Consider the following 26,570-nt stretch of genomic DNA (forward strand, 5'->3'; position numbering starts at 1 on the left):
AGCAGCAGACCCTCACTGATCAACTATTGATGACCTATCCCGAGAATAGGTCATGAATAGTGCAGTGCTGGAAAACCCTTCTAGCAGCTCTCTAATCACCTTAAATTTTCAATTTGATTACGGAACAGCAGTAACACAGATAAATGAAAACTACATATGTCATTAACCGTTTAACCCTTTATCAATTCCCCTTATAACCGTTTATCTAGCAGTACTCTCGGTACCGTAGGTTGCAAATCACTTTGGAGCAGCCCCTCTTGATTATTGCAAACCTTACACTTCAACAACAGAGTATCGTAAGAATGCATCATTTCCATTACATGTGAACGCATGGTAAAGGTTATGCCTTTTTCAGCTTTTCTAATAAACTGAGTTTTATTGAAGGAGTACTAGAACTTTCTTTAAATCTATTGTCCTTTGTGGATATTCATAGCTGGTGTGGTGTTTCTGTGCACCTGATTCATATGGATCAAAGGGGATTGTACTATATGTACTGAGCTTGATTCTGGGGCTGTATGTATGTTATGAGCTTGGCTCTGCTTCTGTATTTATGGTATAAATTTGGTTCTGGGGCTGTATTTATGTTATGATCTTCTTATGGTATTGTACGTTTCTACTGAACTTGGTTCTGAGGCTATATATTATGAGATAGCGTGGTGTATTTATATTATGAGCTTTGTCCAAGTGTCGTATTTATGTACTGAGCTTGTACTGTATTTATGTTATGGAAGGCAGAGGTAAACAGGTTACGGATGGGCAGTTGCTCATCGACCAGTGCTGGGTGCCTGTTCCCCAGGCTAACATTTGCCATTCAGCCCCTGATCTGTGTAATCTCTGATAGAAAGTTCAGTATTGAAGTCCAGTATGTAACACTGTACTCACTCTACTTATACAAACAATGACTTCAGATCACTTGCCAATTGCTTCTTGTGTGCATAAAAGACTGGATGTCTTTTAAGTAGTTCGCTCTACCACGGTCCTGATGCTAATGAAAGATGAGAGGAAAAAAGAGGGAGCAGAGCAAATCCACATACTGATATTTTGGTTTGAGAATTTTGTTTTTGAGTAAAAAGGGATTACACCTACAACCACATTTATCTCATGATCCTGATGCTGTCAGGTTCCAAACGGAGTGGTATGATTGCTATGGATGCACCCTTCTGGCTTCTCATTCAAGACATTGCACCTTACTGTTACTTCTCTCAGCCCTCACAGTCTCCCTTTCCTTAGTTGGTCAGCCCTTGTACTGCACACTTTTTTCCACTTTGTTGCCTTGTAGACGCACAGCTTTCTATACAATCACTGCTAATTTATACAGATTCCAGTCTTTCTATTGCTTACTGTCATTCTGCTGCAATACTTCTCTTATACTAAATATACAAGTTGAGATCACATTTTACAAATGAGCAGATATGCATATATACGTCATCACTACAACAGGGGAGCCCCATTGTATTATCGGTTTTATCAGTGATATTTCATCAGATTCAACTTCAGGCAAAGATCAGGAGCCTGATTCCAGTCAAAATTAAACATATAAAAACATGTATTAAACATAAATAAGCACAAAATCATAGAATTTCAAATATTTGCACATAAATATTCAGTTTGAATTTTTTCACATGCGTATTATACCTCCCATATTGGCATTATATAGGTATCTTTTCAATATTGTTCATGTGAATGTTGTGTTGTAGGCAGTATATACAGTTATAACTTGGGTGAGTCTATGATTAGCTACATGTGGCTCCTGAGCTACTGTTTGGGGGCCACTGACCTAGATGCTTGTGCCAAGTTAATATATGTGTACAGCTATCTTAAAGGGAACCTGTCATCACCTTTGAGCCCCATAAACTACGTTATGGGACTCAAAGGTGAGGGAATGGAGAGTCTAGGTAGCTATGCTTCATACTTACCAGGTGTCCCGTTCCTGGGTTGTGTCCCCATGAATTTGGCGCAGACACAGCATGACTCTCTGTTGACCGCTCTGTTACACTCTCCTATTCATCTCCATAGGAGAGCATGTACACAGAGCCGTTGAAAATGCTCCGAATAACAGTTTATGGGGCTCAAAATTGATGACAAGTTCCCTCGAAAGGAAGTCTGCACATATTTTTTGTGCTATAAACCGAATGTACTGCATAGTGTTAAGTGGAATCCACAGATACCTTTATTTCTGTTCTGAGTGACTCCACCACCATATAAGCCTTTATGTTTATCCAGCACCATATATAAATTAGCGTTGGACCATCCAATGGGCTGTCCACTGTTGCCTTTGGTCTGGACTTTCTCCCTCCCCACTGTTTAAAAAAATCGCCCTTTCCCATCCTTAGTGATGTCTCCAGCTCTGTCCCCTGTAGACGTCATGCACTCCATCGTCATTGCGCTTGCGCTGCACTGATGATGATGTTATCAGTCCTGGCTGGGAAGGACTTGTGGCACCTGCTTGGTGAGGATGGAACATATGATGTCTCCAGCAAGTGGAGCTGGAGACATCATTAAGAATGGAAAGGGACGGGCTTTCAAACGCTAAGCAGGGAGAGAGCCCAGACCAAATTCAGCGGTGGACCACCCATCGGATGGTCCAATGCTAATTTACATATGGGACGGGATAAACATAAAGGCTAATATCTGGGTGGTGGAATCACGCAGAACAGAAATAAAGGTATATATGAATTCCACTTAACACCACACATTGTACAAAATGTTCAATTTATAGCCAAAAAAAACGGGTGACAGACTTCCTTTAAAAGTTGTGCTTATAGATATGTCCCTATAAACAGTATATAGATGTTAACACAAAAGCCTTCACAGCGCATAGCAAACATTGAAATCTTGAGCTATGAAATGAGCTTGCGGCATGTTAAATATTTTGATGGTTTTGTCTAACAGCTTATTCCCCTTGAGAAATGCTTTAATAGACAAGCTTAGTTAGACATATTTAAAGCATCCTGCTAAATTGTAGCCCTTAGGGTGTTATAAGCAGGGGTCCCTGAAGAGCGACCTAATTTGCAGTGTGATTTGCAAGGAAATCTATCATCTGAACATTGCTTTTCCTCTACTAAATGCTTATCTTTTGGAGCTAAAAACCCCAGTTGACAACATGATGGAGGTCCATTCAGTCCTTGTTAGTTCTGCCAATTTACAGTCACTGCTCTGTATTTATATTTATTCACTCATTGCTATGAAAAGCATTTACACATGGTAAAAGGCACACAAAGACAAAAACAATCAGGACAGCTGCTCAGAGGAAATGCATCAATAGCAAAGAAATTAGAGATGGGGACTTGCCTAGCGTAGGTGACCAGACCCATGTGGGTAGTCCACCACACCCAAATAGGTCCAATAGGTGTTGGAGGTCAATGCTCCATCAACTAGACATCCACTGAAGGAAAGCATAACAGGGAAGCTCCATGAAACACAGATGGGTTCTCGGATAAAGGAATATACACAAAAGTAGTAAAGGTAAAGACTCCCACGCTCCAATAGTAGATCTGGTATGTATGTGTTCACAAACCAAAGATGTGAAATCACTTACATTGCGGTTCCGTCACACTTTGACTTTTTCTTCACATTTGGAACATTTCGCAGATAGATGAAAAATTCAAAACTTACCTGTACTTTGATTCTCTCTTTAGTATCTACTCCTTTGAATCATGGTATGTGAACGTTCTCAATGACCGAGGTTTGTTACCATCGTAATTACCTGTTTGCCTGTGGACACGTACCCATGCACAAACACACTCTTGGGTTAAAGTAACTGTCCAGTCATTACCTTAAAAAATATATGTAAGTCAGTACCTACAGGTGATGCTTACCTGATTTTTATTTTCCTCAGATTTTGTTCCTTAGTTGTTTTAGGATCAGTTCTATTAGGGCAGGCTGTGATCTGTGACTACAGTTTATCTGCAGGATTCTGAGTTAGCCTAAAAAATACCCCCTGTATTATCATTGGTTCAGGCTACTTTTCTTACCTCACCCTACAGCTCTGCCTCCTATGATTGGCTACTGTTAATAAATAAAAGCCCATCACAGGCTCATCAGAGAGTCAGTGCATGAGGAAGGCGTCTATTCCACTCAACTAGCACTTTTGCACTACATGGCACCTAGTCCTACCCCTGTCATTCCCCATTATCAAATTAGTTCCCTGTCAGGTAGACTTTTTTTAAATTCCTCACTGATATTTGCTTCATAATTGAGCTACCAATGGCAAAAGCATCCTCCCCAGATTGTCTTGCCAAAGGCTGTCAGCCTCCAGAACCCCAGCGGCCAGAATGTTGCTCCAATGATACCTTAAACCAGGGACATACTGGCCTGCCAGAGTACTAGAAGATCCTCTAGTAGGTCTACACTCTGATACAAAAAATGTCCCCTAATACAATACACAGTAACATAGTATGTTAGGCTGAAAGACGACAATGTCCATCTAGTTCAGCCTCTTTCCACCCCTCCCACCCCAATAGAACCCGAAAAGACAAACAGAAGACACCCCTATTTAGAGCACATTTTGGAGTCAGTCTCTTGCCACCAAGACCTATTTTTTGTAGAACTGATCGGTAATATATCCTGTGTGTAATTATAACATGAAATTAAAAGTGGATATGCCTACCACAATGTCTACAATTTCTAATTACACAGAGGCTCCAGAAAATGGTTTTGGTAGCATCGCCATACTGAGGGGAAACGTGGCTAAATGCTAGTTCACCTTCCTTTCACTTATCAGGGTGTGCATGCTGGGATCTGTTCTATGGGTTTCCAGGAGCACACCTTCACAGGTGTGGAATAATTGTGCTGGCTGGGTGGGGATTTCTCCAGCCAGCCAATCTCTACTAGTCTGCTGCATGTATATACCAGTTCCTCTACATAAGGAAGCTATATCCTTCCCTGAGGATGGGCTGGACATCTATTGTCCCCATCTGCATCTTATGCAGACCCCTGCTGCCTTCTTTTGTTAAATGTGCGGCCCCCAGACGTCTGATATCTCGTAATGTCAGAAGGGTGATTGCTGACATGGTTCCCTGTATGTTAGCATGGTGGCCGACTCTCTTTTCCCTTGGTGTGAGGACACTTGTGCTAGCAATGGTTTAATATCTGTACACATGAGAGTTCTAAGAGGAGTCCTGTTCTGTGGTGTGAACAATGACATGTTCTGTGTCTGTGCAGGTGGTTTTTATGTCTGTACAGGTGGCCGGACATGTGATGTGAACAGTCCTGTTCAGTGTGCATTAGTTTGAACAGCGATTTTTTCTGTATGTCTATACAGGTGGCCAGACATGTGATGTGAACTGTCCTGTTCTGGGTTGCATGTAATTCCTGGTGGTTTGGTGTGTAGGTGTGAATTGTGTCCTGTTCTGTTGTGGATCGTTTACCATCTCTGCGCTAGTTAGGTCTTTAGGTTCCAGTCCTTAATGGGACGATCGCCCTGCTTTCAGGCAGGTTTCCTGGGAGTAGTTGTCTTATTAGAGTAGGGACGTACAAGACAATGAGGACCCTTGATGTGGGTTTGCAGGCTTAAGTGACTTGGCAAATCCATGAACTAATACCTCATACTTATGATAGCTACACCATCTGGTTATGTGTGCTTGTATGTTGGGTTCTTGTTTTGAGCGGTTGTTAGTCATAATTTATGTCTGTTTCTAAGGTATGTCTGCTGGTTTCGGATTCCGTGGGAGTGCGGCAGTACGGGATTGAGGAAGGATAGATGTAACACCACTATACCCTACATGAGGTGGAAGCCTCCTCCTCGTCTACTATCTCCAACCCCCCCCCCCCCTTTTTCTTTTCCTCTATTCAGCTCTCTTTCTCCACCTCACTTTTCTTTTAGATCTTTTTGGTTTCCCTTCCCCGACTATTTACTTGTAGAACAAGGTCAGTTGTCCCGCAGAAAGGAAAAGTTATGGTTCTTAGATAGGTAGAAGCCAACTACGGGTGGGAAGTTTTGGAATGGAGCGTAGATTTCTCCTGTGGGGGTCCACCTTTTATTATTTAAAGGGGTGGAACTACAGGTCCCCATCGAGGGATTACATCCTGCCCACATTGTTTTATTTTCCAGTCGGTTGGTTATAAGGTCGAGAGATAGGTGGGCTTGTTAAGGCTAGTAGCTTTATTTGACATATCAGTAATGTAAAACGTGCATTATCACTTTTGATTGGCTCTGTTTGGTTATTACTCTTATATGACCTAACAATGTTATCGTTTATGTTTTGGGGGAAAAAAGAGAAAAACATTTATAAATAAAGAATTTATTTTACAAAAAGTGGATATGCCCATGTTTTGAATAGATGCAGGGTGGCAGGGTTTTTCCTCCTCTGGGTCCAAGGAACCCCAGACCACTACTTATCAAGACCCAATGCTTTTAGCCAGAAAAAAACTAACTGCAATATGATTGTGATGTCTACATGTATTTCACATTTCTATAGCTTTATATTTTATACCCTTATGTTGCCCTGAATTTATTTAATTCTCAAGTACTGAATTTTAAGTACTGAATTAGCATATACTGTTCTGTGTGGATTCTTTGTATTTTTGTATCATAGGTAGCAGCACTCCAGGCAGACATAACCAAACATCAACAAGAATCTGCAGATGACTTGGCTAAGGCTGAACCCGCTCTCCAAGCAGCAAATGCAGCTCTGAACACCTTGAACAGGGTAATTACCCAACTCTGCATATCATTATCACCTTTGTTTATTTACAACAGAACAAATGTAACTTATTATTTCAAAACTTAGTTAAATCTTACAGAGCTCAGGACATTTCCTAATCCCCCAGCTGCAGTAACCAACGTGGCCGCTGCCGTACTTGTACTCTTATCAACAGATGGCAAAATACCTCGAGACAGAAGCTGGAAGGCTGCAAAAGTGGTCATGAGCAAGGTAAGAATTATTATTCCCTGACTCTCAGCTTGTGTAAAATAAACCTTTTTAGCCCAGTAGAGAGGATGTTCTGCTTTGACTTCTTGATGGTGAACTAAACATTTGGCACTTGACAACAAATGATGTTTGATAATTGAGAGTCATAGGTTTAATCAGTCATATGCAGAGGTATAACTTGAAGCTCCTGGGCCCCAATGCAAAATCTGTAACACATCTACTACCATGAGCTATTTGCAATACTGGTGTCTTCTTCTTCTGCAGTGGTGCCTTTGGGATCCCTCAGACACCATGGCTCAAGTTCGTCTGCTACTTCTGCCTATGGCTACATCTTTGTGTAGGACAAGCGTGGAAGTATTATTTCACTCGTAGTGAAACCTGTAACAGATTTCTTCTATCCTGTGTGGTTGCACCCTAAGGCCTGGGGACAGCAATGCAGTCATCCAGCGCTGCATTGATTGGCTGAGCTGCGGCCGAAGAACCAATCACAGCCATTGCATTCTGGAGGCGGGATTTATGAATTGGCCAATTCATAAATCCTGCCTCCACAACGCACTGACTGTTGATTGGTTCTTCGGCTGCTACTCAGCCAATCAATGCAGCGCTGGATGAACCAATCACAGTTATCGCATTGGTTCATCGAGTGCTGAATTGATTGGCTGAGCAGCGCTGGATGAACCAATCAGAACCATTGCTTCCTGTAGGCGGGATTTATGAATCCGACAACCAGAAAGTGATCTTCTGTGGGAGACCGAGGACTATAGGACGCATGCCAGAGCTCCAGAGAGCAACGGGAGGACCCAGACCCAGCCTGCTAGGTAAGCATTCCAAAGACACATCGCATCGCACGAAAACCACTATTCCGTGGGTTGTGATGTGACAAATGAAGGCTTCATAAGGAAACATGGGCTACAAAAACAGTTGCAAATCGCTGTAATTTAGAGCATGCCGTGTTTATTTTTTTTCTCGCAACATAGCATCAGAAAAAACATCGCTAATGTGAAGGAACCCATTGGAAACCCATGGGCTTCACATACATTTGTTTTCTCATGCTATTGCATCACAGCAAAAGCGCATAATTTTATTGCCCCTGTGAAAGCGGCCTTAAGGGAACCTGTCACCAAATTTATGCTGCCCAAACCTTGGGCAACATGAACCCGCGACAGATATGATTAGTACCTCCATGTAAGTCTTATACTTAAATGCCGTGGAGTATCAAAATAAATGCACTTTGAAGTTTGCCTGTTTGACTCGTGAACGGAGCTCCCGAGTTAAAGCAGCTAGCCACATTGTGCTCTCCCTGCCTGCAGCATGTTGACTGAGAGATCTCTATTTGTACATAAGCAGGGATAGTTTGTTACGTCCATGTGGCGTACTAAAGTGCCACACCTGCTCATGGACGCAAGAAGGTGTCCTAATAAAACAGCAACAATTTTCATAATGTTGCATAGACCAATTAACCCTCTCCAATTAAAGATGGAAGGACCCCTGTCCCTTACTAAGGAGGGAAAGTGGGGCACCGCTGCCTAAAAGTGGGGTGATTGTCCCAATAAGGACAGCCTGTATGACTTTCTTCATCTAGGACCTGGCTATCCCTGATTAGGAACTTGGAGATATGCACAAAACACAGGACACCACACTGTTCACACACACTAAACATAAACACGACAGTTCACACTTCATATCTGGTCACCTTCAGAGACATACAGAACAAGTCGCTGTCCACACCAACACACTAGGTCATGCATACCACACAGAACAGGACTGCACACAGAGCACATGTCTGGCCACCTGCACAGACATACAAAACATGGCGCTGTTCACACCAATACACAAGGTTTTGCATACCACATAGAACAGGAACCCCACCCAGAGCTCAGATGCATACAGATAGTAAACCATAGCTAGTCCAAGTGTCCTCACACCAAAGTGAAAGAAAGTCGGCCACCATGCTGACATACAGGGAACAGTGTCAGGCATCACCCATCTGACACACACATAAGACATCAAACATCTGGAGGCCGCACCTGTGGGATAGGGGGAAACCTGCGGTTGTCTTCACCTGTGTGGTCACCGTACCACATACTTCTCAATGCACGCACCCCAGAACGCAAGGAAGGGAGGGACAACAGGTGTCCAGACCGTCCTCAGGAAGGAGAGAGAGACATTTTAGACAAGTATGCATAACACCAGCTCTGAGTGGGATTAATACAGAATGCAAAGACAAGATAAAATGACCATCACAAGAGAAGCTGGTATTTATGTGCACCTGACCAGAGAGATTGGCTGGTGGAGAATACCACACCCAGTCAGCTCAATTAACCCACAGAAGGTGTGCTCATAGAACTACAGATCCCAGAAGCACAACACAATATAGTTGCTGTCAGTCAACATACTGCGGATTGTGAGAGCCTGGCACAACCCACCTGTTTGACTAGAGAGCTCCGTTCCGAAGTCAAACAGGCAAGCTTCAAAGTGTGTTTATTATGAAATGCCACAATGTTTCAGAATAACACTTATGGGGGCTATGTGTATATCTGTCCCGGGTTCATGCTGCCTCTGGTTTGGGCAACTTAAACCCGGTGACAGACTCCCTTTAATTTTGGAATGAATACATGCATAAGCTGCTAATAAGAAAAAAAAACATCACTTCTTACAGCTGCAGAGCTGTGTGTTACTTTGAAGAGAAGACTAGTAGTACAGTAGACCATTATCCTGTACATTACTTCAGCCTTTCATAGGCTCTGGTGCTGATAGTCATCATCACATTGCGAGTGGATAAGCAGCAGATAATCAGTGCAGTGTTCCCTGAAGCCATAATGGTGAAAGTACATAAGATAGAAATGCTTCTTCAACCCTCAACTAATGGCACAATTATCTCCATCCATGAGATGTGCAGTGTATTAGGTAACGAGTGCACCTACAGTTAAGGTCAGGTCATTTCAGTTGTTATTTATCTATCATTTTTAAGGCCAATTTACTAAAACTGTTCTTGACAGTTTTCCTGCTTGCTCTACATGTTATGCTACATGTCATTAAAGGTCAGATTTTTTTAAAGCATGTAAATGAAAAATGAGCCAGGAAAGGTAAAAATGAAACCAGAGGTTATTTATAATTGTACATACACAAATTAAAAAGACGCTTTTTAAGAGTGGAGAACATTGGTAAAATAATAATAAAATTGTCCATCACACCTTCCATAGTGACTTTTAATAATCCCCATGACCTTAGACTTAGATTGTATTCAAATCAATGTCACACCCAAAAATGCTTGAAGTTAGTAGTAGGTAAATTTCTCATAGGCTATATCAGCATATATCCATTATGGAATACTTAATCATTTCTTGACATGAAGCAAATCATGTTCATCATTAAAGTGACCCTCTTGACCTGGACAAACAAAGATGGTCGCACCACTTCTCTCTCTCCCTGATGCACACTGTGCATTAATATACATTGGTAATCTAAGACACTACATGCTGCTCCTACTGGCCAATGATGCCCATGTAGGCAGCACTGGTTAATCAAATCAGCTGTAGGGTATTAGTGTATCTTGACGCCACCAGAAGCTGGGGGTTTGACAGGAGGAACGCCCCTCTCATACCCCAGCTACCAATAGGGTCAAGGCACAAAGATGCTAGCAGCACACTGTGAATCCATTTCAGCCGGCTGACGGTTTGTGGTCTTCATTGCCTTACATTATGACCTGTAAATGCTGCCATGTTGGCACAGTAATATGGCAGCATTAACATGTAATAATGAAAGACAAAGACAATAACCATCAGCATAAGGCAGCAAGGCCGGCAGAAATGGATGGAGACACAGCAGCGTCTCACCTCTGGTCCGGGCGGCATTTGTGCTATGCATGCCACACCGCTGCCGGTTCCGACATCTCCGTCCCTGGCGCTGCTGTGACATCCATCCCTGCCAACGGCTGTATCGGGCAGCGGCTGTGAACTCCATGCCGGCTGCCGATTCTTAGCTGCGTTGCGCCCGGCGGTTCTGACCTCTGTTGCGGCCGCCGGCAGTGACCTCTATGCCGTCCGGCCGCCCCCACCCCCGATGACAGCTGGCAATAAAATAACTTTCGCCTGTACGGGGGGTTCCCACTTCTGGGGCTCCACCGGGGAAACTACTTGGAGCTGTGCCTGCACCCCCGGCGGCCCCTCTGTTCCTTTTCAAGCGGTGCTTAGTGCCCTTCGAGGACGTTGTGGACAAGAAGCTGCACAGCCAATCAGCTACAGGGGGCATCATCCCCCTGTCAATCTTGACTCCACCAGCTATTGCTGGTGGCGTCAAGAAACACTAATACCCAGCTGTAGTGTCTTAGACTAACGATATATGCTAATGCACAGTGTGAATTATGTAATCTGAGAAGTGGTGCAGCCAACTTTGTTTGTCCAGGACTGGAAGGTCAGTTTAATAATAGGATCTCACACATCATGCATTCTCTACAATGCCAAGATGGCAGTTGCAATGCAGTCAAAACCTGGAGCCGATGCAATGTGTGCAAATGAATTGAACTAATTGCTTGTTAATCACCATGTGGTTTTAAGTAGACCACACAGCCATCAGTTAACATTCAATTCATTTGCAAACTTCACTGACTTGGGGCCTAAGAAGTCCAAGTCTATAGAATCAAACTTCTTTAAGTTGACCACTGAATGTTGCTGCGTAGTCCTCTTAAATACTAGAACCAATATACATAGATATAAAGAGGTAGAAAATTCATTACGGAAAAATGTGGTCTAGATCATCTTCTCAAAAAGGTATCTTTCTCGAGAAGTGATGCTCTAGAAGTAGACTACCTGTCAAACCTAAAAAGTTCCTGCTACATATTTAGTCGACCCCCTGCATCATTTGTGAATGGCATAATTATTCATACATTTGTATATTTCCTTATTATGCTTATTATGTTATTCATATATTGCTATACACATGTCATGAATACATCTTTGAGATGACTACCCAAAATTGCATTGAAAAGTGGACTTCTATAGGGTGGGTCTTCTCAAGAAGAGGATAATATTCAGAATATATGCTGGAGCTTAAACTATGTAATAGAGAATCTGGTCTGGATAGGGGTGGTCTTATGGAGAGATTTCACTGTAGTATCATTTCTTATCAAGTATCTCTAGAGAGGGCTCAAGGAAAGCCTTATAAACAAATAGTTGTTAGATTTGGACAATGCCTAAATGGTAGAACGGGCATTGACTACTAGCTAATGCTTAAGGATTCTGCTGCTAGCAATTCGCTGTTATCAGCCCGGGAAGTAGTCAAGGTATCCTCTGTATATGCAGAGAAATAATGGATTGCACATCACTTATCGGAATGCCTTGTGCAATGCATGGACATGCAGCATCCTCCAGCAAGAGCTGAGAGAGATTTTAAAGTCATGTAGGGGCGATTTAAATTTTTCATGAGGGCTTTCCATCAAAACTAAAAACATTGATATGATACAGATAATCAAGATCCGTGTTCCTCTGCATAACATGCTCATGTGATACACTGATGTTCCTATCTTCCTATACTGTTATACAGGGTGTTTAACCCATATGACATTAAAACAGTTTGGCAGGCGCTGATCCAATTTTGCATACAAGCTGCTGGGGAAGGGGTAAACCTGTTAAGCCATGTGACCAACATGACGGCCATTTTGAATGTTGCCATCTTCGATTCAATGCAAATTTTTCCAGTGGGAAGGTAGGTTTGTTATATATCAAAATATTTCACCAGAAAACAATGGTGTGCTTCATTTTAACATAACTTTATTCATTACAGTCAATGTGAATGATGGCGTTATCTAAAACAGAACATGTTGAGAATTTTGTCTACGTATGAGTGGGATCTTCACAAAAATTCTACAACACCTGATGTTTTGGTGAAAGTTCATCAGGAATGGGTGGAAAGAAGAGTGTTAACCATGTCCCAAACATGGTGGACAGCATTTCAAACACTTTTTATAGAGATTATGACCACTTTCCTAATTTCACATAAAATTATTGTATTAATATGAAAATGATTAAAGTTATATTAAAATGAAGCACGCCATTGTTTCTGGAGAAATTTTCGGCCAGTTTGATATATCACACACTTATCTTCCCATTGGAAAAAAGAAGTTCAATTAATTGAATCCAAGATGGCGGTATTCAAAATGGCCGTCGTGTTGATCACATGGCGTAACAGGTTTCTCCCTTCCCCTGCAGCTTGTATGTAAAATTGGATCACCGTCTACCATACAGTTTTCGTTCCATATGTGTGTTTCCGCACTTTTGAGTTGCCCTATTTAATTTTACATATATAAAAATGATATATGCTGATTTACTCAAAAAATAAATACAGAAGCATTTTACTCTCCCAGTTACACTACCGTTCAAAAGTTTGGGGTCACCCAAACAATTTTGTGTTTTCCATGAAAAGTCACACTTATTCACCACCATGCGTTGTGAAATGAATAGAAAATAGAGTCAAGACATTGACAAGGTTAGAAATAATGATCTGTATTTGAAATAACATTGTTTTTACATCAAACTTTGCTTTCGTCAAAGAATCCTCCTTTTGCAGCAATTACAGCATTGCACACCTTTGACATTCTAGCTGTTAATTTGTTGAGGTAAGCTTGTGAAATTGCACCCCACGCTTCTAGAAGCATCTCCCACAAGTTGGATTGGTTGGATGGGCACTTCTGGCGTACCATACGGTCAAGCTGCTCCCACAACAGCTCAATGGGGTTCAGATCTGGTGACTGCGCTGGCCACTCCATTACCGATAGAATACCAGCTGCCTGCTTCTGCTGTAAATAGTTCTTGCACAATTTGGAGGTGTGTTTAGGGTCATTGTCCTGTTGTAGGATGAAATTGGTTCCAATCAAGCGCTGTCCACTGGGTATGGCATGGCGTTGCAAAATGGAGTGATAGCCTTCCTTCTTCAGAATTCCTTTTACCCTGTACAAATCTCCCACCTTACCAGCACCAAAGCAACCCCAGACCATCACATTACCTCCACCATGCTTAACAGATGGCGTCAGGCATTCTTCCAGCATCTTTTCATTTGTTCTGCGTCTCACAAACGTTCTTCTTTGTGATCCAAACACCTCAAACTTGGATTCATCCGTCCACAACACTTTTTTCCAGTCTTCCTCTGTCCAATGTCTGTGTTCTTTTGCCCATCTTAATCTTTTTCTTTTATTGGCCAGTCTCAGATATGGCTTTTTCTTTGCCACTCTGCCCTGAAGCCCAAAATCCCGCAGCCGCCTCTTCACTGTAGATGTTGACACTGGTGTTTTGCGGGTACTATTTAATGAAGATGCCAGTTGGGTACCTGTGAGGCGTCTGTTTCTCAAACTAGAGACTCTAATGTGCTTATCTTCTTGCTTAGTTGTGCAACGCGGCCTCCCACTTCTTTTTCTACTCTGGTTAGAGCCTGTTTGTGCTGTCCTCTGAAGGGAGTAGTACACACCGTTGTAGGAAATCTTCAATTTCTTAGCAATTTCTCGCATGGAATAGCCTTCATTTCTAAGAACAAGAATAGACTGTCGAGTTTCAGATGAAAGTTCTCTTTTTCTGGCCATTTTGAGCGTTTAATTGACCCCACAAATGTGATGCTCCAGAAACTCAATCTGCTCACAGGAAGGTCAGTTTTGTAGCTTCTGTAACGAGCTAGACTGTTTTCAGATGTGTGAACATGATTGCACAAGGGTTTTCTAATCATCAATTAGCCTTCTGAGCCAATGAGCAAACACATTGTACCATTAGAACACTGGAGTGATAGTTGCTGGAAATGGGCCTCTATTCACCTTTGTAGATTTTGCACAAAAAAACAGGCATTTGCAGCTAGAATAGTCATTTACCACATTAGCAATGTATAGAGTGCATTTGTTTAAAGTTAGGACTAGTTTAAAGTTATCTTCATTGAAAAGTACAGTGCTTTTCCTTCAAAAATAACATTTCAATGTGACCCCAAACTTTTGAACGGTAGTGTATATAAGTCTTAACAACATCCTGTTGTCTTACAGGTGGATGAATTTTTACAGAACCTAATTAATTTTGACAAAGAGCATATTCCAGATGCAGTTGTCAAGACTATAAAAGAGGACTATTTACGGGATCCCGAGTTTAACCCAGAGTTTGTGCGCACAAAATCCTCTGCAGCTGCCGGGCTGTGTGCGTGGGTTATTAATATCATCAAGTTTCATGAGGTAAAGCATTAAGAGTAGAAACCAGAGTGCGCCGTTACACTTCTTAATTCAGCCCAGGAACCGAGTAGTAATGGAAATTGTGGAACAAAAAAAAAAGGACCCAAATGTTTATATGTATGTATCAAAATATTCCAGGCCTCACATGTATTGTTCACGGACATATTATGTCAGCGTTCTGCCAAAATATCAACAGCTTTTGCAGGTTTTTAATACAATATACGTAGGCATACTGTAGCTGCTGTATCATGTGCAGTTGTGTGGGGAACATAATGTAGCAGTTTATTGCTCCTTTTCATGGCCTTTTTGATAAAGTACAGTTAAACATTGTGGCGAGCGCAAACATTCAACGCCATAGGCGCAAAAACACATATGCTTGTGTTAATACAGCCTTAACCCTTCTACTCCCTCCTCTCTCCAGTCAGTACACAGCAGGACTCCGTGATTAGCTGCTCTTCCTTCTTCAGGGCTCTCTTATGTCATGTGACCAGTACAAAAGCTGAGAGAGCCCTAGGGAAGCTGATCACCGAGTCCTGCTGTATGAGTGGGTATCAAGAGGAGAGCGACAAATGAAGAATGAGAGCTGCTTCTGATGGGCAGGCATTGGAGCACATACACAAATATATATCATATACTGGGGGAGAGATACAGTATATATAGGAGGGTGACATATAATCTGGAGGAGAAGTACCATGGAGTATGGGGGTAGAGGTCTGCTAAACTCCCACCCCCTTCCGTCCTCCTCTCCTCCCCTTCTCGGATGCTTGCAATGGGATGGGGTGGGAGCTAGTTGCTAAGCTCCCAACCCATTCTGCTCCCTACCATTGCTGGCAGCCAACAAGGGGTGGAGAGGGGGCGGGAGCTTAGCACACTAGCTCCCGCCCCACCCCCTCCCATTGCCGAGAGCCAGCGTGGGGGCGGAAAGGAGGAGACAGTTTAGCAGAGCTAAACTGTCTCTCCCCCACCCAACGGCATTCCGGGCTCGACGTATTTGCGCCAGACCAGGGCCGTCTAAACCGGCGCACAAACAGCAGATTTGTGCGCCTGTTCACGCAATTTTTGGTCGCGTGTTGCCGTGACATGGCTGATCAAAAATTGCTAAGCTCATATGAAAGAGCCCTTATAAATGGTATCATTAGAAAATACAACTCGTCCCACAAAAAAGAAAAACCCTTATGTAGTTATTTTGCCAAAAAATTTAAGAAGTTATGATTTTTTGAAAGTGGGGAGACGAAATCAAAACAATAAAATGAAAAAGGGCTGCAATTGGGAAGGGGTTAAAAATGATAGATTGGTGTTAAGGCAGCAGAAATGCAGCCCTAAGCTCAGGCTCACAAATTGAAGGTTGCAAGTTCAATCCCTGCTTGGTTCAGGTAGCTGGCTCAAGGTTGACTCAGCCTTTTATCCTTCCAAGGTTGGTAAAATGAGTACCTAGCTTGATAGGGGGTAATAAATAAATTACCTGAAAGCTATACAAATAACAAGATTTTATTTTTTATACGTTCGTGTGCAGGAATCCTGAGCCCGTGTCTGTTTAACTAGTCTGTGGAAGTTCTACCCAGTGTTTTTTGTTATGATGAGGCAGGGGGAGCGCCAATAAAAAAAAATTTGCTTATGGCACAATCCAACCCAAGGCTGGCCCTGCCTGTAATAATTAGTCATCCTTATGATGATCAGTGACAGCAGACAGAAAGACCAGTAATATTGACCCTTACATTGCTGGTCTGAGGCAGAAACGGAACAATTGTATTCTCCCCATCAGTTAGGAGCCGTTCTCATCAGCCGCGCTTCATACTGATTGTGCTGTTTTGCTTTGACTTTCTCTTCTTGTTTGATGTATGTGGGAAAGCAAAAAATGGGAGTAATACGGTGTATATGATTAAAGGCTTCCCTCCACTCTCATATGTCAATCTATTAATGTACTGTTAGTTCAAATGTTAGTGTGATGCATTTTGTCAAAGCTGGGGCATTCATCACAGGTAGATGTAAAACTTAGACAAAAGTGTGTGTTCCCATTAATTGTGAGAGGCCCTATTCATCTTACTGGAGCGTAATTAATGCTGCTTGGAATTCTTAATTTTTCACTATTTGTCATGATGAATATTTCTGTTTGCCTATGTTATTTATCAATCTGCTCTCATACCTCCTGGATGCTTCAAAAAGATGTATGTAAGTACCGGATTTTGTGCTAGAACACAATCGCATGAAGTGTGAGGTTTTATTTGTCTATGATACATATTTCTATACAGAATTATTAGTTATTTTCTTCCCATTTAGACATTTTCCTGTGATGTGATGGATGTGGTTTCACTACCAGGAACTGATGACTGGTTGAACAGTATATTTAGATACGTAGTTGCTTTCATACAAGCTCAGTTATGGCTTGTCATGTAGATGCCTATAGTACTTATTTTCCTGGATTGTTATGTGATATGACATGTTGTAGGCCTGCAGGAATATGCGATGTGGAAATGCATGCTGCTTGCTACCTTCTTATTGTTGGGTCATACTTCTGAAGATCTGCGACTTCTGCAATATTCAAGAACATTGACTAAATGACATCTATTGTTGCTGTGCTTTCACATAGGAGCGATCGTCGCTCAGGGAATGGTGGAGAAGCGGACCAGCTTCTTTCTTTTAGCTGCTCTCATCTATTCACTGTGAACAGGCAGTCATTCAAAGATGAAAGACTGCCTGTTCAGACTGAGCAAGAAGTCACTCACTAGTCACTTTGTTTCAGTGAGCTGAAATGAAGTGACTAGCAACTAATGGGCAATTTCTCGCTCAGCACCCTGTTGGGACCTGCCTTTACACAGGAAAACTGTAGCTTAAAATTGCTCCTATGAGCAATTTTTTTGTGACCGAGAGTTGGGCCGTGTAAAAGTACCATTAGATTAGACAGTCTAAAAGTTTGCCAGATCTATCAAAGTGGCTCATGCTAGATGAGAAATCTGGCGTATTTTAAGACTGTCTAGTCTAATTTTATACTACCTGTTACTTGGTGTGGTTTATGCCAAAAATTGCACCTAAATTTTGATGCAAATTTTGCACACTGTTTGGCACACAATGTCACATTTATACCGCTTCTCCCATCATGAAGTTACACTCCTTTGTCGTACTTGTAAATGTCATGCAAACCATGTAAGACAGTTTTCTGGCTCAGTTTGCACTAGATCACAGAAAAAAAAAATGCTGTGTTAATAAATAAAACATAACTTGTATCCATCCATCTTAACCCCTTAATGCCACAGGACATAAGTTTAGGTCCTGGGCGCATGTTACTTAATACAACAGGATGTTAAGTTACGTCTTGTGGATGGCACATAAGTTAGGCTGTGACATCCCGCAGCGGGAGCCGGCTGTGACTGACGGATGGCCTCCTGCTGCAACAATATTTTATAGTTTTATATGAAGGCTGAAATGTCTAGTATAAATGACAGGGCTGGCCACTACCTTCTGGGGAAACCCTGATCTGGTTCCAGATGCCTTTTGAGGGGTTTTCCAAGACTTAAAATTGCTTCATGACCACTTTGTCCTTCCTTGTTTCTGATGACCAGGACATGTGATAGCTGCAGCCAATCAATGGCTATAGAAGGTCAGTGTTATGGCCAGTGATTGGCTGCAGCCAGTCACATGTCCTAATCAGCAGCAACCAGGATGGACGGAGTGGCCATGAAGCAATTTTAAGTTGCAGGAAAACTGCTTTAAAGAGGCAGAAAATGTATTAAATGTTTGAAATACATAAAATGTAGAACAATGGTTGTAAGTAGTGATCAGCTGGTGATCTAATGTTATGTTTTGTGCTATTTGCTGTTATTCTGAATTGTGTTCATTTTGACATTTCAAATATAATATTCCTGTAGATTTACTGTGAAGTGGATTTCAAGCGACAGTCTTTATCTCAAGCCAACACAGACTTGGTCTACGCAGCAGAAAAACTTGATATCATCCAGAAGAAGCTTGAGGTATGAAGCCCAATACTTCATTGTTATTTGTTACTTTGGCATATAAGTGGAAGAATATAAGTTCTGCACTTTATATGGGTTCATAAAATAAGTAAAAATGCCATAAGTTAAAATAACATATCAGTGTATGCCTTTAGTCAGCATCAGCCACAGTCATTACTGTCACGAAAAGGCACCAACAGTTGCCAAAAAATTGTCTAAATCCTATTTTTGGCTGTCTCTAATCTCTAGTGGATGGCCAGCTTAACTTTCTCACATACTGTCTGCTAATGTGTGATCTCTAAACACTGATTTTAAGGGCAGTTTCTATACGACACTCTTCCCTGCTGTGTTTTCTCAAGGGTGTTGTCCAAGATTAGAAAAACTCTCTTCTCTTTTTCCAGAAACCGTGTCATGTCTTACCATGGTTCGTGTCTGTTGGAATTTAGCTCCATTCACTTGAAAGCAGATATCTGCAATACCAGATGCAACCCAGGGATAAGAGTGGCTCTGTGATGAAAAGAAGCAGACTGTTGTTTTTGTTTTTAATCCAAGGAAACCTCTTTTCTTTTTCCAGAAAAAAAAATATGACTGCTTTATTTCAAAAACAGTGCCACATCTGTCCACTGGTAGCCTATGGTATTGCAGCTCAGTCCCAGTCACTTCAGTTGGGCTGAGCTGCAATATTAGACACAACCTGTGGACAGGTATCATGCTGTTTCTGGAAAAAGAGAAGCTATGTTTTCCTAAACCCGGATAACTCCTTTAAAGGGGTTTTGCGGGTGTTTACTATTGACAACCTATCCTCAGGACCCGCAGTTCTCATAACTGATAGTGCTGCAAGTAAGAAATCCAACACTTGTCATAGCCATTTCTAAAGAAGGGGCTGCATCCCCAAAACACCTTTAATATTGGCTGTTTTTGACTATCTAATAAAGAAGAATCCAGTTAATTACTCACTGGAATATTTTATTGTTTATAGGAGTTGAGCTTTTTATGTCCACTTTTTGCAATAGTTTCCTTTAGTCTTATCCTCAGGATAGGTCATTAACCGTTAATTGGCAGGGATCCCCCGCTCGGGATCCTAGCTAATCGCTGGCCCACTATTAGTGCAGCGGAGTCGGATGCCGTCATTGGGGTCTGAGTTGGCAGTAATAGGCAGCTTTGCTCCCATAGTCATTAGTGAGAGCAAAGCCACCTATTACACCACATCTGCCTCCATATTGGGATTGGAGCCTAAAATATCACAGGCAGTTTTGCTCCCATTGATTTCAATGGGAGTGCAGCCGCCTATTACACTTCTGGCTCCGACCTTGATTACAACATCCAGCTCAGCTTATTGGCAGTGGGTTGGCTGATCAACTATTGATGACCTATCCTGAGAGTACATCATCAATAGTAGTAGCCTGGAAAACTGCTTTAAATTAGCGCTTTGGAACTACAATATAAACTGTAGGTTGCCACCATTGTCGAAACCAATTCAGTTTGCCAAGTATTACAGCCATGTGCCATCTGGGAGTCTGCATTGACAATATTCTCTTCACTTAATGCCATGCTATGATGTTACCAGTCAATCTAATGTATCCTTCCCTTAGGTTTTAAGTGCTAAATATAATAAAAAATAGGAATCTCGAAATGTATTAGATAAATGTAGAATGTTAAACAAGACCCTGCCGCACGTTTACCTTGTAATAGCGCTCAAATCTGGAAACATATTAGAAGGCACATTTCCCAATTTACCACTTATTTAAACATTGAATTTCAGTTTTACATGAAGTGCAAAATAAGTTTTGAAAGGAAGCTGATGATGAAGAAGAAATGCAGCGGGCATTTAATAACTAGAACAACGGCGAGATAATTAACGGGCATGCATAAAGATTCATGCTTTATACCAAAATTTTAATTTTGCACATAAATGTGCCTGATGTAGGCAGCATTTAATCACCTAGCTGACAGGAGTAACTACTTTCATTTAACCTTGACTGAAGATCATGAATTCTAACAGGTTTAATTGGGTACATCATTTAACAGAATGAACAGAGCAAATTTTTCTCAATTCATAGCGTCTGATTGACATGCACCAGCATTGCTACATCGCACAATTAACATTGTTCTGTATTCCTGATATGGACAGCAATTGCCATAGTGATGTGACATTGTTTGATCATAGTGGCTAAAAAAAGCGAGTTGCTTTACCCCTTGTTTAGAAAAGGGCAAAGTTTAGAATTAAGGAAAAGATGAGAAAATGAAAGATATTTGTGCTTAGTTCCTTTATTAGTTCAAATTTAGTCACATTGATATGCAGAAAGTGCAAGAGACAAACTGTAGACACAAAGAGTTGGCATCCTTTCCCCAAGTCTTGAGCTGATATGTACTTCAGGTAGACGTTACCGAGAGAACATTTGTAATTAATATGTGAAAATTTTGCATAATGTAAAAAATATTCTATATGGCATTATATCTCATTTATGTATATCATCTATATGAGTAAATAAAAGGAATCCAAAAAGGATTGTTTATTGGCAATTTATAAAAAGCATAACAAAGTCTCCCATAATTCATCTATCTATCTGACAATTGTTCCGCTTCGAAAAATATGACCATTGCTATATTTTGCATGTACAGCATGATGTAAAATAAGATGTTACCAAAAGGAGTTTAACAGGCAAATACTATTGATGACTTGTAGAGATGAGCGAGCACCAAAATGCTCGGGTGCTCGTTACTCGGGACGAAATTATCGCGATGCTCGAGGGTTCGTTTCGAGTAACGAACCCCATTGAAGTCAATGGGCGACCCGAGCATTTTTGTATATCGCCGATGCTCGCTAAGGTTTTCATTTGTGAAAATCTGGGCAATTCAAGAAAGTGATGGGAACGACACAGCAACGGATAGGGCAGGCGAGGGGCTACATGTTGGGCTGCATCTCAAGTTCCCAGGTCCCACTATTAAGCCACAATAGCGGCAAGAGTGGGCCCCCCCCTCCCAACAATTTTTACTTCTGAAAAGCCCTCATTAGCAATGCATACCTTAGCTAAGCACCACACTACCTCCAACAAAGCACAATCACTGCCTGCATGACACTCCGCTGCCACTTCTCCTGGGTTACATGCTGCCCAACCCCCCCCCCCCCTGCACGACCCAGTGTCCACAGCGCACACCAAAGTGTCCCTGCGCAGCCTTCAGCTGCACTCATGCCACACCACCCTCATGTCTATTTATAAGTGTGTCTGCCATGAGGAGGAACCACAGGCACACACTGCAGAGGGTTGGCACGGCTAGGCAGCGACCCTCTTTAAAAGGGGCGGGGCGATAGCCCACAATGCTGTACAGAAGCAATGAGAAATATAATCCTGTGCCACCGCCATCAGGAGCTGCACACGTGGGCATAGCAATGGGGAACCTATGTGCCACACACTATTCATTCTGTCAAGGTGTCTGCATGCCCCAGTCAGACTGGGGTTCTTTAGAAGTGGACACATGCAGTTACAACTCCGTGTGGACCGACAGCATGGGTGGCTCCCTGGAACCCACCGGCTGTACATACAGAAGTGAATACAAATCACAAAGAATTACTGAGTAGCAGATATAAAACTTGTATGAAAGATGCAGAAAATGTTTTATACAGTATCCTACATGATCACTTAAGTCTGCTTACCTCCAAGTCGAGTCCATTCACAAACCATTCAATGCCCAGAAAGTTGACGGCCATGTCTGCATCCCCACTATACACCAGGATGCGATACTTCTGCAGAGAAGGATAAATAGCAGATAATGGCTGTCCAAAAAAAATTGTGCAACACTGCTAAAAGCAGCCTCAACAGTACTGCACACGGTCAGATGTGGCCCTAAGAAGGACCGTTGGGGTTCTTGAAGCCTAAAATAACTCCTAACGCTCTCCCTATAGCAGCTCCGGCACCAGCAGCACTGTCCCTGATCTCTGTCAGAATGCATCCGTGGCGAGCCGCGGGAGGGGCCGATTTATATACTCGGGTGACACCTGATCTCGCCAGCCACTCACTGCAGGGGGGTGGTATAGGGCTTGAACGTTGCAGGGGGAAGTTGTAATGCCTTCCCTGTCTTTCTATTGGCCAGAAAAGCGCGCTAACGTCTCAGAGATAAAAGTGAAAGTAACTCGAACATCGTGTGGTACTCGTCTCGAGTAACGAGCATCTCGAACACGCTAATACTCGAACGAGTATCAAGCTCGGACGAGTACGTTCGCTCATCTCTAATGACTTGTCCTCAGTATAGGTTAGCAATAGTTAATTGTTGGGGACTAACTGCTCAGGATCCCCAGCGATCAGCTGACCGTCAGGCCCGCTGTCAGTGCAGTGGGGCCACACATCGTCATCAGAGTTGGAGGCTGAAGCATCTTAGAAGACTTCACTCCCATTGAAGGCAATCAGAGTACTTCATGCTATTACACTTCCGTTTCCAACCCCAATATCGAAGCCAGAAGTGTAATAGGAAGCTTCAGCCTTCTTCAGTAAAGCCCTCTATGACACTTCCGCCTCCAACCCTATGATGATGTCTGGCCCTGTTGCACTGGCAGCAGACTAGGCGATCAGCTGATCACCAGGGATCCCGAGTGGCGGGTTCCCGGTGATCAACTATTGATGACCTATTCTGAGGCTTAATAAAGGCTACAGTGGTAGCCGAAGCGTCACTATCTTTTAACGGTATGTGAGCCAATAAAGACACATCTTTGGATGTTTTAATACCAGCTCTTGCACCAGAGTTTGCTGTACTGCATTAGTGCTTTTTCCTATTCTGAGGATAGATCATCTATAGTATTTCACCGGAAAACTCCTTAAAAGTGTGTTCACATATTGCATAAATTTGCTATGGAAAAACTACAGCAGTAACATTTACTATGAGGGAGATCAAAGCAAATCCTGTTCATATGTAGAGACAGAAAAACACTGGATTTTCTGTTGTAAATGCTGTGCAACTAATCCGCAGCATTTCCTCAACGTGTGAACGCACCATTATTTCAGTTCGGTATTCAAAGGGAATGTGCCATTAGTAAATGACCTTCTACATACATCCCATATTTGTGTTAAAAGATCTTTTAAAAATGTTTTTGATTTTTTTTTTTTCTTTTAACTTTCGGTCACAATCTGTATTTTTTAAAAATCCTAAATTCCTGCATTTTTCACACTGACCACACAGCCCAATAATAAATAGTCTTATACTTCCTGTTCTGTAGAGAACACTTTGCATCAGTCATCTCACTAACATCACAGATAGGATTACACTGTATGTAGAGAACACAGGATCCTCCATTCATGATAGGTGATAAGCTGTGACTATCTAGGTCCTGCAAAATGACCCTTGCACAGGTCAGGGCATATCTAGAACGCTCTCCAATACAAGTCAATGGGTCCCATCCTGTGTAAATGGTTCTGAAGCTGCCATAAAGCATCTTTTTAAATGCTGCTAAATCTACTTCCGGAAATATGGTCACCCCAGGGTCATATATAGATAACAGAATAAAAACAGCCAGCATATAAAAATGGAATATGTGTCTATATTTGGTTTTAATTAATACCAAAACATTTATTGATTTAGTCCCTTTAAGGACATAAAGATTTTTTTAGGATTTTCATCTTCACTTTCCAAAAACAATAACTTTTTATTTTTCTGTCAACCAAAACCGAATGAGGGCTTATTCATTGTGGGGCGAGATCTAGTTTTTATTGGTACCCTTTTGAGGTACATAAAATGTATTATTTTACTTTTATTAAAAAAATTTTTTTGGGGGGGGGGGCTTGAAAAACTCATCATATCTGCTATTCTTGTTTGTTTTTTAACAGTGTTTACTATACATGAAAAATTACTTTTTTTCTGCAACACAACCATGATAATACCAAAATTAAATACACTTGGTTTTTAGTTTTTTTTCTTTTCATTTTTGGGCAATAATAAAACATTTTTGGAAGATTTTTTTTGCATCGCTGTATTCAAAAACTCTGTTTGTTTTCCCATGTACAGAGCTGTGTTAGGGCTTGTATTTTTGTGTATTGCAAAGTGTAAAATACCCACTATAGGTGAGAAACAGCCAGGCACCTGTGCAATGTTAATTTTGTGGGAGTGGCGTTATCAACAAAATTATTTGCGGGTCAACTTTAAGATAACAAGTAAAATATTATTTTTATAAGTATATTTATGAATATCATTATAAAAAAAATCACAGAAATGTGGCTTATGAGGTTCTTTCATGCAAAGCCTGTATTTTCTCACCCTGAATTCAGGCCCGTCGGATAGCATTGTGATTAGCAGTTTTATAATATTGAATAATCAAGTTTTTTCTTTTCATCGTTTTTATTAAGTTTTTTGAATTTAAACATTTTTTTCTTTATCATTTAAAGGAACTAGACACCAACATGGCTGCCTTAACAGCTGCCTTCGAAAAAGCCACTGCAGAGAAAATCCGCTGTCAAGAGGAAGTGAATAGAACTAACAAGACCATTGAGCTGGCCAACAGATTAGTGAAAGGTCTGGAGGTGAGGTCCTACAGGGCAGGCTAATGAAGCAACCTACAGAAAGTAGTTCTTTGTTATACACTACTGATCTGGCAATAACACAGGCACTTAGCTGGGAAACTGATGAGCTGAAAGGAATTATATCATTATCATGCATTTATTTTCATGGGAGAAACGTATTTCTGACCTTTCTACATTTTCAGTACATCTTTGTTGAGCTTCAGCGGGAACATGAAACGGTGAACCTAAACCAGAAGCCATAAATTTTGGAATATTAAGTATTATGTATCTGCCATAAATGTGATTAATTAAAATGCAAGGAGTGCTAATAACAATAAAACAATGTTAATGGTGCTTTTAAGGACTGGTTTGTCTGTGGAGATGTTGTCACTTGGCCGGTTGTGTAACTCTTTACATGCAAGCTGACTTCCTAACACATCTCCATGAAATTGGTCATTGGCCATTTTTTCAGTGATGGAAGAAATGAAATTATGTAGCGGATTTTAGTTATTTTTGCTACATTTTGTGTAGGTTACATTTGTGTTGAAAGGATTATCACCAGTCTTATATGAGACATCAGTCCAAATTCAGTCATTGAATGACTAGGGTTCTAGCAATGCTCATTTACAGATGGTGACTTGCCCTTCTATGCTTGACTGCTATTCGGTGTGTTGTTCTATAGTAACAAGATGTGATTGAATTTAAATTACATAAGCAAATAAATAGGGAAGCAATTGCAGACAAACCCAATGCTAAACAGTTTCTCTGCGGTTTTATTTATTGCTTTAGGTTTGATTAGAGTACTTGTAAGGTGCAGCCGGCATTGGGAAATCAAATCGGCAAAGTTGATATTTGCAAGCCTAGCAGTCACACAGGAGCTATTTTTCTTTCTTTTAAAGATAACTGAAAATAGCTCATAAAAGATTTGCTCTAGAATACTCTTATAGATTTATTTAGGAGGAACCGAATAATCTACTGGGCCTGATTAAAGTGAGTTAATCTATAATGATGTCACTGCATTACAGAGTTGTAACCAGGCTTTCACTCACCCAAGAAGAAGAATATATTTGCT

At 41.5% G+C, this 26,570-nt stretch overlaps 1 protein-coding gene across 1 annotated transcript in view; it reads left to right on the top strand.

The window, feature by feature from the left end:
• LOC136577882 (dynein axonemal heavy chain 11-like) overlaps positions 1-26,570 on the top strand; it is a 386,682-nt gene that overhangs the window by 261,451 nt on the left and 98,661 nt on the right. The window contains exons 51-55 of the mRNA XM_066577801.1: positions 6,537-6,650; positions 6,732-6,875; positions 14,887-15,069; positions 18,930-19,031; positions 25,385-25,519. Coding sequence (XP_066433898.1) covers positions 6,537-6,650; positions 6,732-6,875; positions 14,887-15,069; positions 18,930-19,031; positions 25,385-25,519 — 678 coding nt within the window. The remainder of the gene's footprint in view (positions 1-6,536; positions 6,651-6,731; positions 6,876-14,886; positions 15,070-18,929; positions 19,032-25,384; positions 25,520-26,570) is intronic.

Source organism: Eleutherodactylus coqui, chromosome 8, assembly GCF_035609145.1.
Source record: "Eleutherodactylus coqui strain aEleCoq1 chromosome 8, aEleCoq1.hap1, whole genome shotgun sequence".
Taxonomy (NCBI): domain Eukaryota; kingdom Metazoa; phylum Chordata; class Amphibia; order Anura; family Eleutherodactylidae; genus Eleutherodactylus; species Eleutherodactylus coqui.